At 40.5% G+C, this 14905-nt stretch overlaps 1 protein-coding gene across 6 annotated transcripts in view; it reads right to left on the minus strand.

The window, feature by feature from the left end:
- The window catches only part of PDSS1 (decaprenyl diphosphate synthase subunit 1), a 50179-nt gene that overhangs the window by 5560 nt on the left and 29714 nt on the right, over nt 1-14905 (minus strand). For 4 of the 6 annotated variants that reach the window (XM_036920263.2, XM_036920260.2, XM_036920267.2 and 1 more), the window contains 2 exons: nt 9774-9854; nt 9559-9672 (listed from right to left, as the gene is read on the minus strand). In XM_036920263.2, the coding sequence (XP_036776158.2) occupies nt 9559-9672; nt 9774-9854 (195 nt within the window). Of the gene's footprint in view, nt 1-1994; nt 9204-9558; nt 9673-9773; nt 9855-14905 lie in introns of those variants that run through there. The other 2 variants (XM_036920264.2, XM_036920261.2) reach the window with 2 other exon arrangements.

Consider the following 14905-nt stretch of genomic DNA (forward strand, 5'->3'; position numbering starts at 1 on the left):
ATTTAACATGAAGTTTTTGTTCTTACAGAAAACATGTACACACATATATATACATGGAAGGACACTGCCATCACCAGGACCTCTCTAGAAATCCTGAAACTTTGCTTAAATCCCTATACCAAATGTTATCAAGAAAACCCTTCAGAAATATGTCAAAAATAGTGAATTCCCAAAAGAGGGAGTTTCTGTCAAGTTGCTGGGTCCACCAAATTCCAATTTCAAGGCAACCCACTGTGCAATGTTGGAAAAGCAGTTTCCCAAGGTTGCTTGTATCGGTCCAGTGAGACTCAGCCAGTGTTCCCATTTCCCAAATGGAAAAGTTCAAAGACTAATCTAATCTGCAAACAAAATTCACCCACCTAAGGAAAAAGACGATAAACATCTTACAGCTCCATTCAGTGGGTAGGTTAATTACAAATGATGAAAGCCGACACAGACTGAGTGTCCACGGTGCATGTTCAGTGCCGGGGCACACCAGTGTGTTCTGTGTGAAGATCTACTGCGGTTCAGGCAAGATCACTGGGTACCAGTGCTTAACATTAGCACTGGGAATCAAATCACACAATACTGTGTAGAAAGATGAATTCTGGTCTTGAAAGACTTAGAGCATTTAACTGCCTCTTATGCTGTTTACCAGACGTTTAATTTTGGTCAGGTTTGAGCATCACTTTCTTATTTGTAGATGGACACAATCCCTACTACAGAGTTGTTGTCAGATTAGAGATAATGCATAAGAAAATCCTTTGCAGACTATAAAAACAATGCCTCTTGCATTAGAAGGAGATACTGCTCTGTTATTTCTGGAACTTGTTCTACACAAAGTCAGTTTTAGCCCCATAAATCTTTGAGAGATTTCTGGCAAAGAATCACTTTTTAAACAGTTTTACTTTGTAGTAGAGTCTAACATAAACTTGATGTTTTATTTGAAAACAACTTATAAAAATTTAACTAACTTTTGGCCTCTGTGCCACAAGACAGAATAATCAGTCTGACTTAGGAAACAAGTCCTGACCAGCGTCACTTCCTGCTCAGCCTCATTCAGTGTTCCCTTTTCTGGGGCTGCAGTGTGCCTCTGTAGCTCCTTTTCCTGCTGCCTTATGTGCAGATGGGAAAAGTGCTGCCCGGTGAGGGTGTGTGTGTGCCTTGTGACACTGGAGTTTCCCAGTGAAATACACAACTGTGGTGTGAGGCACTGGAAACTTGTTCCTTTTCTGTGTTTTTTTCTTTTTTTGTAATTGTCCAATCTTTTGTAGATAACTGACAAATGAATATGCAGGAGTGGTCCTTTTTTCCCCTGACTTTGTCCCACTAAATTTGAAGGTAGAATTATTCATTACTCCTTCATGTAGAGGAAAGCCAATGAGGATTTTTTTATTTGCTTTCTATTTTTAGGAGTGTTTTTTTTTAATTGAAGTATCATTGATACACAATCTTACATTGGTTTCAAATATACAGCACACTGTGGTTCAACAGTTAACTATATTATTAAATCCTCACCGCCACTACTGAAGTAACTATCTGTCAACGTAGGAAGATGTTACAGAATCATTGGCTATATTCTCCATGCTGTACTATCCCCATGACCAACTTATGATTGAAATTTTTATGCTCCTTTATCCCCCTCAGTTTTCCCACCCAGCCATCCCAACCCCTCTCTGTGGTAACCACTAGTCACTTCTCAGTGTTTATGGGTCTACTGCTAATTCATGTTTTGCTTTGTTTTCCACAAATAAGTGAAATCATAGGTTTTTGTCTTTCTCAGCCTGGCTATTTCTCAGCCTAGCTCCAACCATGTTGTTGCAAATGGCAGGATTCCTTTTTTATTGCTGAATACTATTCCATTGTGTGTATATATACACCACATCTTTAACCATTAATCTATTGATGGACACTTAGATTGCTTCCATATCTTGGCCATTATATATAATGCAGCAATAAACAGGGATGCATGTATCTTTTCAACTCTGGGATTTTTTCTTTGGGTAAATACCTAGAAGTGGAATTACTGGGTCAAATAGTATTTTTTTTTTTTTTTAGGAACCTCCATACTGCTTTCTATAGCAACTACACCAGTTTACATTCCCATGAACAGTGTAGGAGGGTTCACATTTCTCCACATCCTTGCCATACTTACTATTTCTTGTTTTTTGGATAGTGGCCATTCTAATCAGTGTGAGGTGCTATCTCATTGTGAATTTTATTTGCATTTCCCTAATGATTAACAATGTGGAGGATCTTTTCATGTGCCTATTGGCCAACTGCACTTCTTCCTTGGAAAAGTGTCTATTCAGGTCCTCTTCCCGTTTTTTTAATCGAGTTAATGTTTTTTTGGTGTTGAGTCATGTGAGTTCTTTATATATTTTGGATGTTAACCCCTTATCAGATAAATAATTTGTGAATATATTCTCCCATATTGTAAGTTGCCTTTTTGTTCTGAGAGTGTCCTTTGCTGTACAGAAGCTTTTTAGTTTGATGTGGTCCCATGTGTTAATTTTTTAATTTTGTTTCCCTTGCCTGAGGAGATGTGTCCAGGAAAAAATTGCTTATACTTATGTTCAAGAGATTTTACCTATGTTTTCTTCTAAGAGTTTTATGGTTTCATGTCTTAATTCAGGTCTTCCATCCATTTTGAGTTTACTTTTATGTATGGAGTTAAGACAGTAATCCAGTTTCATTCTCTTGCAGGTAGAGCTGTCCAGTTTTCCCAACACCAGTTACTGAAGAGGTAGTATTTTCTCCATTGTATATTCATGGCTCCTTTATTGCATATTAATTGACCATATATGTGTGGTTTTATATTTGGGGTCTCTATTCTGTTTCATTGATATATGGGTCTATTCTTGTGCTAGTACCATACTGTTTTGATTACTGAGGCTTTGTAGTACAGTTTGAAGTCAGGGAGCATAATCCCCCCCAGCTTTGTTCTTTTTCAGGATTTCTTTGCCTGTTTGGGGTCTTTTGTATTTCCATATGAATTTTAGAACTCTTCTAGTTCACTGAAAAATGCTGTTGGAATTTTGATAGGGATTGCATTGAATCTGTAAATTGCTTTGGGCAGTATGGCCATTTTGACAGTATTAATTCTTCCCATCCATGAGCACAGGATGTATTTCCATTTATTGGTATCTTCTTTAATTTCTCTCATGAGTGTTGTGTAGTTTTCAGGGTATAGGTCTTTCACCTCCTTGGTTAGGTTTATTCCTAGGTATTTTATTTTTTTTGATGCAATTGTGAATGGAATTGTTTTCCTGATTTCTCTTCTTTCTGCTAGTTCATCATTAGTGCAACAGATTTCTGTGTGTTAATTTTGCATCCTGCAACTTTGCTGAATTCACTTATTAGTTCTAGTAGTTTTTTGGTGGATTCTTTAGGGTTTTCTACGTACAGTATCATGTCATCTGCAAACAGAAACAGTTAAACTTCTTCCTTACCAATTTGGATGCTTTTTATCTGTCTTGTCTGATTACCATGGCTAAGCCCTCCAGTAATATGTTGAATAAAAGTGGGTAGAATGGGCATCCTTGTCTTATTCCCCATCTTAAGAGGAAAAGCTTTCAGCTTTTCTCTCTCACTGGCTATGGGTTTGTTGTATATGGCCTTTATTATGCTGAGATATGTACCCTCTATACCCATTTTCTTGAGAATTATGAATGGATGTTGAATTTTTTCAAATGCTTTTCAGCATCTATTGGATGATCATGTGGTTTTTATCCCTCTTTTTGTTAATGTGTTGCAGGATATGAGTATTATACCATTCCTGTATCCCTGGAGTAAATCCCACTTGGTCATGATGGATAATCTTTTGATGTACTTTTGAGTTTGGTTTGCTAATTACTGTTGAATATTTTTGCATCTATGTTCATCAGGGATATTGGTCTATAATTTTCTTTTTGTAGTGTCCTTGTCTGGGTTTGGTATTAGAGTGATGCTGGTCTCATAGAATGTGTTTGGAAGTATTGCCTCTTCTACTTTTTGTAAAACTTTAATAAGGACGGGTATTAGCTCTTCTTTAAATGTTTGGTACATTCAACTGTGAAGGCATCTTGTTCTGGACTTTTGTTTATTGGGAGTTTTTTTACTACTAGTTCAATTTCATTCTTGGTAATTAGTCTGCTCAGATTTTGTTTCTTTCTTGGTCAGTCTTGGAAGGTTGTATTTTTCTAGGAATTTGGACATTTCTTCTAGGTTGTCCAATTTATTGACATGTAATTTTCATAGTATTCTCTAATAATTGTTTATATTTCTCTGGTATCTGTTGTGACTATTCTGTCTTTGTTTATGATTTTGCTTATGTATGTACTCTCCTTTTTTTCTTGATAAGCCTGGCTAGGGGTTTGTCTATTTTGTTTATTTCCTCAAAGAACCAGATACTGGTTTCATTGTTTTTTTCTAATGTTTTCTTCTTCTCTTTTTGTGCTCTGATCTTTATTATATCCATCCTTCTACTAACTTTGGGTTTCATTTGTTCTTCTTTTTCTAGTTTCTTTAATTATGAGTTTAGATTTAGTTTAGATTGTTTATTTGGGATTGTTCTTGTTTCTTGAGGGAGGATTGGATTGCTGTATACTTCCCTCTTAGAACAACTTTTGCAGTGTCCCACAAATTTTGGACAGTTGAATTTTTATTTTCATTCGTCTCCACATAGTGCTTGATTTTTGTTTTAATTTGCTCATCAATCCATTGATTATTTAGAACATTGTTTAGCCTTCATGTGTTTGTGGGTTTTTGTTTTTGTTTTCTTCATGTAATTTATTTCCAGTTTCACACCATTGTGGTCTGAGAAGCTGCTTGATACAATTTCAACCTTTTTGAATTTACTGAGGCTCTTTTTGTGCCCTAGTATGTGATCTGTTCTGGAGAACATTCCATGTACACTTGAGAAAAATGTGTATCCTGCTGGTTTTGGGTGAATGTTCTGTAGATATCTGTTAAGTCCATCTGATAGGATGTACTGTTCAGTGCCTCGGTTTCCTTATTTTCTGTCTGGTTGCTCTATCTACTGATGTGAATGGTGTTCTAAAGTCTCCTAAAATGAATGAGTTGCAATCTATTTCCCCTTTAATTCTGTATTTGTTTTACATATTCAGGTACTCCTGTGTTGGGTGCATACATATTTATGATTATAGCCTCTTGTTGGACTGACCCTTTAACATTATGTAATGTCCTTCTTTATATCTTTCTCTGTTTTGAAGTCTGTTTTGTCTGATACAAGTACCTGCTATTCCTTCTTTTTTCTCCCTATTATTTGCATGAAATACCTTTTTCCATCCCTTCACGTTCAGTCTGTGTGCATCTTTGGCTCTGAAATGAGTCTCTTTTAGGCAGTATTACAGATGGGTCTTGTTTCTTTCTCCATTCTGACATTCTGTGTCTTGATTGGTGCATTCAGTTCATTTACATTTAAGGTAATTATTGATAGGCATGTACTTACTGCCATTTTATTAATTGTTTTCTGGTTGTTTTTCTAGTTCCTCTCTTTGTTTCTTCCTCTCTCATATTCTTCTCTTGTTAATTGATGGTTTTCTTTAGTGTTGTGTTTGGATTTTTAAATTTTTTTGTGTATCTATTATAGGTTTTTAGGTTTGTGGTTACCAAAAGGTTCAGTGATAGTGTCCTAACTAACAGTCTACATTAAGTTGATGATTGCTCTATTTCAAACACAATCTGAAAGTACTTTTTATCCTCTTCCTCCTCCACACTTTATGTATTAGATGTCATAATCTTCACTTTTTGTGTATCCCTTGACTGATTTTGTGTATAGTTGGTTTTACTACTTTTGTTTTAATTTCATCCTTACTTGGTAAGTACATGGTCTACTATCTTCATTTGGGTTTATTTTTGTTTCTGAAAACTATTTAGGCTCAGGAACATTTCTGTCTACAGAAGTTCCTTTAACATATCCTGTAATGCCAGTTTAGTGATTGTAAATTCCTTCAGCCTTCATTTCCCTGAGAAGTGTTTTATCTCCTTCAAATTTGAATGATAATCTTTCTGGGTAGAGGATTCTGGGTTAAAAGTACTTCTGTTTCAATACATTATTTTATGCCCCTCCCTTCTGGCCTGTAAAATTTTTGCTGAGAGTCTGCTAATAGTCCTATTGGGTTTCCCTTATCAATAACCCTTTTTCTCTCTCTGGCTGTTTCCAATACCCTCCCCTTATCCTTGTCTTTGTCATTTTAATTATTATATGTTTTGGTGTTGTCTTCCTGGGGTTCCTTTTGTTAGGGGCTCTGTGCTTCTAAGACCTAAGTGTCTACTTCCTTCCCTAGACTGGGGAAGTTTTCAACAGTTATTTCCTCAAAGAGACTTTCTATCTCTTTGTCTCTCTCTTCTCCTTCTGGTATCCTATTATGTGAATGTTGTTTTATTTGGAGTTGTTACACAGCTCTTAGCATTCTTTCATTACCAGAAATTCTTTTTTCTCTGTTTCTCAGGTTCATTGCATTCCTGTTCTCTAATATCCAACAGTCTCACTGATTGTCTCCTCTACTGCAGAAATATTTATTCCCTCCACTGTATATTTCATTTCAGTTGCTGTATTCTTCAGCTCTGAGGAGCTCTTTAGCTTTTCCATCTCTTTGTTGAAGTCCTTCCTGAAATCTTCAATACTTTTCCACAGATCAATGAACATATTTATGACTGTTACTTTGAAATCTTTATCAAGAAGGTTGGTAATCTCCTTTCATTTAGCCCTCTTTCAGATGTCTTATCCTGTAGCTTTGTTTGGAAGCTACTCCTCTGCCTCCTCATTTGTTAGGGTTTCTCTTTTCATTAGATGAATCTGCTTTGCTACCTGGTAATGATTTTATGAAGAAAGCATCCTGTGGTGCCCAGCTCAAGACTCTTTACTCTCCAATGTCTGGTTCTCCTTTGCAGTGGAGCCCCAGTTGCTGTTGATGGGCAGTGGGTAGGGCTACCGCTCCGTCTGCTGGCAGTAGTCTATCTCAGTCTGCTGAGGTTGGCAGTTTGTCTCTGCTGGGATCATTATGGGTAGGGCTGCCTTCTGCCTGCCCTGCAGCAATGGCAGAGCTGCAGAGTTATTGGGGTGGGCAGGGAAGTCATGTCGCTCTGGGTCAGGCACCCAGCAAGGCAAGTGAAGCAGTGGCAGGACGCATGGTGGTGGCAAGTAGCATGGTGGCAGGGTGCAAGGGAGGGCACGGGGTGGTGGCAAGACCCTGGGCTTAGCTGCCCACAAAGGAGTGCTTGAAGCTGGCACCTGAAGGTGCCTAATGAGCTGAGACAGGATTGAGACAGCTGGGAAAGCCTCCCTCTGCCTGCCAGGCAGCAAAATCTGACATTGCTGGGCCAAGTGGGTGGGGTGCCAGCTGCACACAGGGGAGTAGTGCCTTGGGGCTGAGCCACCAGTGAGGGCAGTGGAGCATGTGTGGCTCCTGAGAGTTACCTGACCTGTTGGGCTAAGGGAGGGCTGCAGAAGTGTTGCCCACCTACCCTTTCTCTGGGGAGAGTTCCATCCAACCCTTGCCCCTCTGGCACTCCTCCTGCTGCTTCTGGCAAATCTTTCAAACTGTTGCCTCTGTCAGGTGTCAGCAGGACTTGGGAGTGTGCCCATCCTCCACAAGTGGCTGGAGTCTCAGCCTCCCAGACTGCTCCAACTCTTCCTGGTGTCCAGCCTTGTTAATCACCAGAACCCAATGCAATGTGGACTTATGCTCTCAGAGCAGATCTCCGGGGCCAGGTGTGCAGAGTTCTGGGTGCCTGCTCTCTCCCCACTCTGTTCTTCCTCCCACCTGAGGGCTGGGATGGGGGAAGGGCTTGGGTCCTGCTTATTCACAGCTCTGCCACTTTACTCTTCTCTGTGTGGTCTTCTCTTTCCTAGGTGCAGGTGGTCTGCTCTGCAGTCCTCAGGTCATTTTCAGGCTTAGATGTATTTGCTGTAGTTGCTTCCTTGGAGCATGTGTGGGAGGAGATTTCACCTTACCTTCCTACTCTGCCATATTTTTGCCTCCTCAGGACGAGTTTCTTTTGAAATGAGATTCATAGTAGAACAATGAGACAGGGCCCCATTCTCAGTTATCTTACGGTTTAAGTAGGACTCAGCTGTTAATTAGTATCATGAGACTCATGACAATTATTTATAATTGTTAATCTTTCTAAAAATAGAGCTCCCAAAGCTTTTGAGTGGACAACTTCTTTAGGGAAAGGTTCCTTAATAATCTTGATAACCTTGGGGCCTAGCTAAAGGAATCTTCCCCAAGCTGGCAGAATCCCATCTTGTTTATTCACATTCACTAACCAGCCTCTGTGGAGCAGACTGATGTTTGTAGTGGTATAAACGGTAGCCAGTGCCTGCTCTTTCTAATCTCGGGCTTGCCTTGATATTTATGTGGCTCATGAATCCTTTGCTTTTTTGTGGCTTAACAGTGAAAAAGCAAATATTCCTCAGTCATGCTTTAATGTATACAGTGGATTTTACACATTTTTTTGTTGGCACATGTATTAATATTTTTCTGAGTTTTGGGCTGATGAGTCAGTTACCCTTTCACTTCTTACCTCTGCCTCCATCCTTTGACAGGATGGAGCCTAGTAATATGGACAGATATTTCCATAACGTGTTCCAGTGTCTCTGTCCACAGCCTTCATTCCTCCACTGACTGCTAGCCACTAGTGTGTTGGCCAGGGTAACCTCGCTCAACCCCTCCTAAGCCCCTCCCAAGCCTCTTGGGGGAAGAATTACCCTGGTTATGCCTCAGCTAGATAGTGGATAAAAGATGATTTCTCCTTTCTTGGATCAGAAACTGATCAAAAGCAAGGTCAGTGGTTTCTGTAATATCAAATGGAATCATTGAGGTCTATAGAAGACATGATTTATCTTTGTAAATTTTGAGAAAGAGAGGCAAAATCTCTGAAGGACAAAGTTACTAAAATTTTAGACCAAAGAGCTAATTCTTAATTTCATGGCATGGTGATGAACATCATATTGCTTTGCTAAAATAATGAATTAAATATTGCTGAGATGAAAATCTGTTAAAAATATGCCCAAATATCAGCCAACATCCCAGTTATTTCAAGTAACATTTGGCCCAGCCAAAAGCGATGTGGCCGGGTTCCCGAGCAGGCTGTGGGAACGCCTGCCTTGCACGCTGCTGCATCGCTGCTGGAGCTTCCTAAGCATTTCCTGGAGCATTTTTCAGAATTTCTTATGCTTGCAGGCAGGGGCTCCAAGGCACACCCAAAGTCCAGTTCTATAGTCGAGATGGAGAAACTGCACTCTAGTCAGTGCCCAAAATATACCGAAATACAGTGCTACCTTAAATGCATACAGCACTTAAAATATCTCCATGAATATTATTTCAGTTAAGCCTCACAACAACCGTGGGTGGAAGGTTGTAATCATCTCAATTTTACAGATCAGTAAACAGATGCAGCTTAGAAGTGAAGTGACAGGCTTCAACATTCCCAGGCCTAGAGCCAGGATCAGATTCAGATCTGTGTTCTCTTATCTGAATGCTCTCCCATCTATTCCTAAACTTTCCCATCAGCTGTGCCTGGGACGTAGAGCCACACAGCAGTGTGTCAGAGTGGGTTTGTAAAACCTACCTGCTGACAAGCAAACAGGACAGGGCCAGTGGCTAACCCGAGCCTCAGGTCTGCTGATGTTGGTTTACCCATCTGGTCAGAACACGCGGTGAAGTCCAGCACATCATCGATGAGCTAGTGACAGGAGGAAAGGAGTAAGAATGTCACCATCCTAGTGTCACTGCTGCCCTCCCCACCATACCAACAGGCCCATGCTGATAAAGAAGAAGACCAACCTGAAAAGCTATTCCCACATTTTTTCCATATTGATAGGCAATCTCATGGACCACTGGGTCAGGGCATCCTAGCACAGAGACCTGAAGCGGAAGGAGAATTCCCAGATAAGTTGCTGGCAGGCAGAAACAAGGCAACCACCCTGCGTGGAAGGAGCCATCCATCTCTTCCCACTAGTAGGGGCCCAAGGCCACATTACATACGATCAGTAGATACTGCCATTGGGAGAACGAACTTTAAAACAACAGCATTTCTAATGGTAGGATTTCAGCTTCAGACTGTTACCTTAGTTTCTAAGAACACCTGATCTTTCCCACTGCATAGGAAAAACAGAGCTGCAACTAAACCAGTTCTGCTGGCATAACTTTTTGACACACAGAAGAAACAAACTACAATATGCTGGCTCCCAGCACTCAGTAGCCCAGCCCAGTTGTTGGCTGTATTTAGTTTTCTACTCATTCACCCCTTAGGGCAGGGCTGTCTAATCTGATCGAATTGTACACATGATATTGCCATATATATATTTCCCCATTTTGTAGTCCTGTCCTTAAATAATTTTGGTGATTTCAACTATTTCTGAAATACAGTTTTCTTGATGTGCCTGTAATAGCTTCAAGACCCATGCTTCACACATAGCAATTATTCTTTTATTATTCAAGGATTTTCACTGGCCTCACTATCTCTATAGTTCTCTCACAACAAGTAATATAACTGTACAAAGACTTTTTCCCCCTTTCAGTGGTGGAGAAATAGGATTTCTAAGTCTTTTTTAAAAACTCAAAACCAAGAAACAGCCTAGCTGGACTGGCCACCTGTGTGCATTTCCTGCAGCTCCGCTACATATGCTAAGCAGACCCAGCCATGTATACAGCATAGACCAGGTAAAACCAAAAGGGGGAAGGGGAAACCAACTCCACTGGAGAGAAAATGTCTACACTGACAGCCAAGCCATCTGGAACTCCGGGCCTTCTGTGATGGGTTGGTGGGAACTCAGAGCCTTGTCCCCTGGCTTCAGCCCCCACCTCTGTCCTCTGGTCGTGATGCTGCTTTGCTCAGGCATCAGAATGGTGCTGCCAGTGAGCAGTGTAGCCATGCCCTGGACAATCAACACAGGACGGTCACCTCACCTTTCTGTGCTTTTCAGTTTCGTCACCCGTAAAATGTAGGAGCCAAAGCACTTTACCCCACAGGGTGTCTGGGAAGAGTACATATGATGTCCTTAAGCCCTCAGTGCAGTGCCTGGCAGCTGGTTATAATTCAGGGGGTTTGCTATTAGTGTTCAGAATCCCCCCTTAGCCACTAGATGCAGAGAGATAGCCTGGGAGTGTCCATGCGGCTCTGCTCACTAAAGCCAGGTTACAGAACTTGCTCAGTCCTGATGATATTTTTGACACCTTGATGAAATCTGTGTAATGTCTGGCCACACGTCCTTGATAAAATGGGACACATCATAAAAGTCAGGTGGCCACTTACTTGAGGGAATAATAAACTCACAACTGTTGTCAACAGCAAAGACCTTCCCCTAGCAGGTACTGACCCATGGGCTCTAGGGAGGGACTCCTTTTCAACTCAACAGAAGAATCTAGGAGACCAAGGGAGAGACAGTTCAGGAACTTTGAAAGAAGTCAGGATATCCATCAACTTGGCTGAAAATGAGTGTGGCAAGATGTGGGCAGCCTCAGCCATGCCAAGCCCAGAACTCTGTAACCCCCTTTTCCAAGGAGAAATAACTCAGAAAGCAATCGCTTCCTCAACACAAGGCAGTAGATACAACCTTTCTTCCTGAATTTTAAAAACTCCTTTCTATTTCTAAACTCATTAAATTAAAATTTATGGAGTAGATGTGATGAGCCCTTCACATTATAAGCCCTTTGTCTTCAACCTCACAATAACCCATAGTATTTCTTCTGTGGTTGTCGATGATAAGAGCTAACAATTACTGAGCCCTCACTATGTGCCCCTATTCTAAGATCTCACGTTTGCTCACTTACGAGGTAGGACCTGAGGCACCGAGGGTACCAGCCATTAAGGGCTAGGAACTGGCATAATCTGTCTTACCACAACTTGGAAAATGAGAACAATGCAATGCAAAAACCAGAAAGGAGAAATGCTGACATGAGATGAACACTTCTTGGTTTCACATCGAGGAGAGAGGCCTCCTATCTTCAGACTGTTCTGTTAGAAGTAGGTCCCCAGCCAGGTCATGCTGTGCACATGTGCATCTTTTCGGGGGGAGGCCCATACCCCTCATAGTATTCTTACGTGCCTTGTCTCAAAAAGATCAGGAAGCACTGTCTGCATTAGCAGGAGCATAGCACTTGAGACTTACCAGGCATCTTTATCTTTGAAGTGGTGTTTGCACCACTATGAGTTAAAAAGATTTTCTGCTAGATACATGCATATCCTATGGTCTTATTTATTAAAATGTGGTGATTACTGGAATTCCATCATTCCATAAAAAGTATCAAAATGGGTTGTCAAAAACCAAATGAAAATATTGGGAGAAAACATGCAACACATCACAGATAAAGAGCTAATATTCTTAATATATCAATGGTTCTTTAAAACAGAGGCAAAACCCACTTGCAAGAAAAATGGGCAAAAGACATACACAGATAATTCATAAAAACCAAAGATACAAAAATGGCCCTTTAGCATCTGAAAAGGTTCCACTCCATTCAGAAAGGAGAGATGCAAAGTAAAACTCCACTGTGATGTCATTTCTCATCTATCAGATTGGCAAAAATTTAAGTCTTATGACACATTCAGTTAGTGTCTGAATGACACAGGCAAGATACTTGCATAAACTGCCGGTGGAAACACATACATCCTTACGGAGGGAAATTTGGTAGTTATCTAACCAGCGCATATAGTTACCTTGAAATAGGCCATGAGGGAACCCCTCCAACAATACAAAAACATAAGCTTAGTTACTGCAGTACTCCTGTAAATGAACACTCTTGGAAACCCAAATGCCTGTAAAGAGGAGTGGCTGAGTAAACTATGATGTTCCCCACAGTGGGACACAATGAAGCTATTTAAAAAATAAGGGAGATTAGAAATGCAAATTAAAACCACAATGAGATATCACCTCACACCAGTAAGGATCACCACCATCCAAAAGACAAACAACAACAAATGTTGGCGAGGTTGTGGAGAAAGGGGAACCCTCCTACACTGCTGGTGGGAATGTAAATTAGTTCAACCATTGTGGAAAGCAGTATGGAGGTTCCTCAAAAAGCTCAAAATAGAAATACCATTTGATCCAGGAATTCCACTTCTAGGAATTTACCCTAAGAATGCAGCAGCCCAGTTTGAAAAAGACATATTCACCCCTATGTTTATCACAGCAATATTTACAATAGCCAAGAAATGGAAGCAACCTAAGTGTCCATCAGTAGATGAATGGATAAAGAAGATGTGGTACATATACACAATGGAATATTATTCAGCCATAACAAGAAAACAAATCCTACCATTTGCAACAACATGGATGGAGCTAGAGGCTATTATGCTCAGTGAAATAAGCCAGGCAGAGAAAGACAAGTACCAAATGATTTCACTCATATGTGGAGTATAAGAACAAACAAAAAACTGAAGGAACAAAACAGCATCAGAATCACAGAACTCAAGAATGAACTAACAGGTACCAAAGGGAAAGGGAATGGAGAGGATGGGTGGGGAGGGATAAGGGGGGGTGAAAGAAAGGGAGCATTAAGATTAGCATGTTACTGGGGGAGGCACGGGGAGGGCTGTGCAACACAGAGAAGACAAGCAGTGACTCTACAGCATCTTACTACACTAATGGACAGTGACTGTAATGGGGTTTGTTGGGGGGGACTTTGTGAAGGGGGGAGTCTAGTAAACGTAATGTTCCTCAGGTAATTGTAGATTAGTGATACCAAAAAAAAAAAAAAAAACTGAAGGAGCACAACAGCAGAAGATTCACAGAACTTCACAGAACCCAAGAATGGACTAACAGTTACCAAAGGGAAAGGGACTGGGGAGGAGGGGTAGGAAGGGAAGGATAAGGGGGGGGAAGAAAGGGGCATTATGATTAACATGTATAATGTGGGAGGGGGTACAGGGAGGGCTGTACAACACAGGGAAGACAAGTAGTGATTCTATAACATCTTACTATGCTGATGGACAGTGACTGTAATGGGGTATATGGGGGGAACTTGGTGATGGGGGAGTCTAGTAAACATAATGTTCCTCATGTAACTGTAGATTAATAATACCAAAATAAAAGAAAAATTAAGGGAGATTCTACAAATCAGCATGAGAGGATTTCCATGATGTACTTCTGCACAGTTCCTACTTGAGCTGTGCTAACACTTCACACACAAAACAATCACTTCAAAACCAAAAACCACATTCAGCAAGAATGGGAGGGAACCACTCAAGTGGAATTTAAAAGAACCCAATTAATTTCAGATTATAATGTAACCACACTGAAACAGGAAGTAAAGTAACTTTTGAATACAGAATTTTGTACAGTTGATCTTCAGTAACCCAGGTTTGAATGGCATGGGTCCATATTATACATGGACTTTTTTCAATATATGGGAAAATTTTTTGGAGGTCTGGGACAATTTGAAAAACACTTTGGTTTCTCTAGCTTATATTGTTGTAAGAATACAACATGTGAAATATGTATTAACTGACTTTATGATATGGGTAAGGTTTCCAGTCAACACTAGGCTATTAGTAGTCATGGTGGGTTTTTTTGGCGGGTGGGGTGGAGGCAGAGTGTCAACAGTTATATGTGGATTTTTGACTGCATGGTGGGAGGGCTCAGCACCCTAACACCCATGTTGTTCAAGGGTCAACTGTTTTATCCTGAGGCTAAAGACAGAAGGAACTGTAAACAAATACTAAACTACAAGGTTTTTCACATAGATATGAGTTACCAATTTTTAAACATCCTAGGGTATATCCTATGTTTGAGCAAATAACTATATTGTGGAGAATGGGGGCCAAGTTTCTTGCTGTTGAGGAAGGGAGTTACAAATATGGAAAGAGTATGGGAATAAATCAGGAATACTGCAGAATAAACACTGGTGGACACAGACAGATATATGAATGTCCACATACAGATATGATATATACACGAACTCCCTAGCCCTGTCCA

Source organism: Manis pentadactyla, chromosome 3 (assembly GCF_030020395.1).
Source record: "Manis pentadactyla isolate mManPen7 chromosome 3, mManPen7.hap1, whole genome shotgun sequence".
In the NCBI taxonomy this organism is placed as follows: domain Eukaryota; kingdom Metazoa; phylum Chordata; class Mammalia; order Pholidota; family Manidae; genus Manis; species Manis pentadactyla.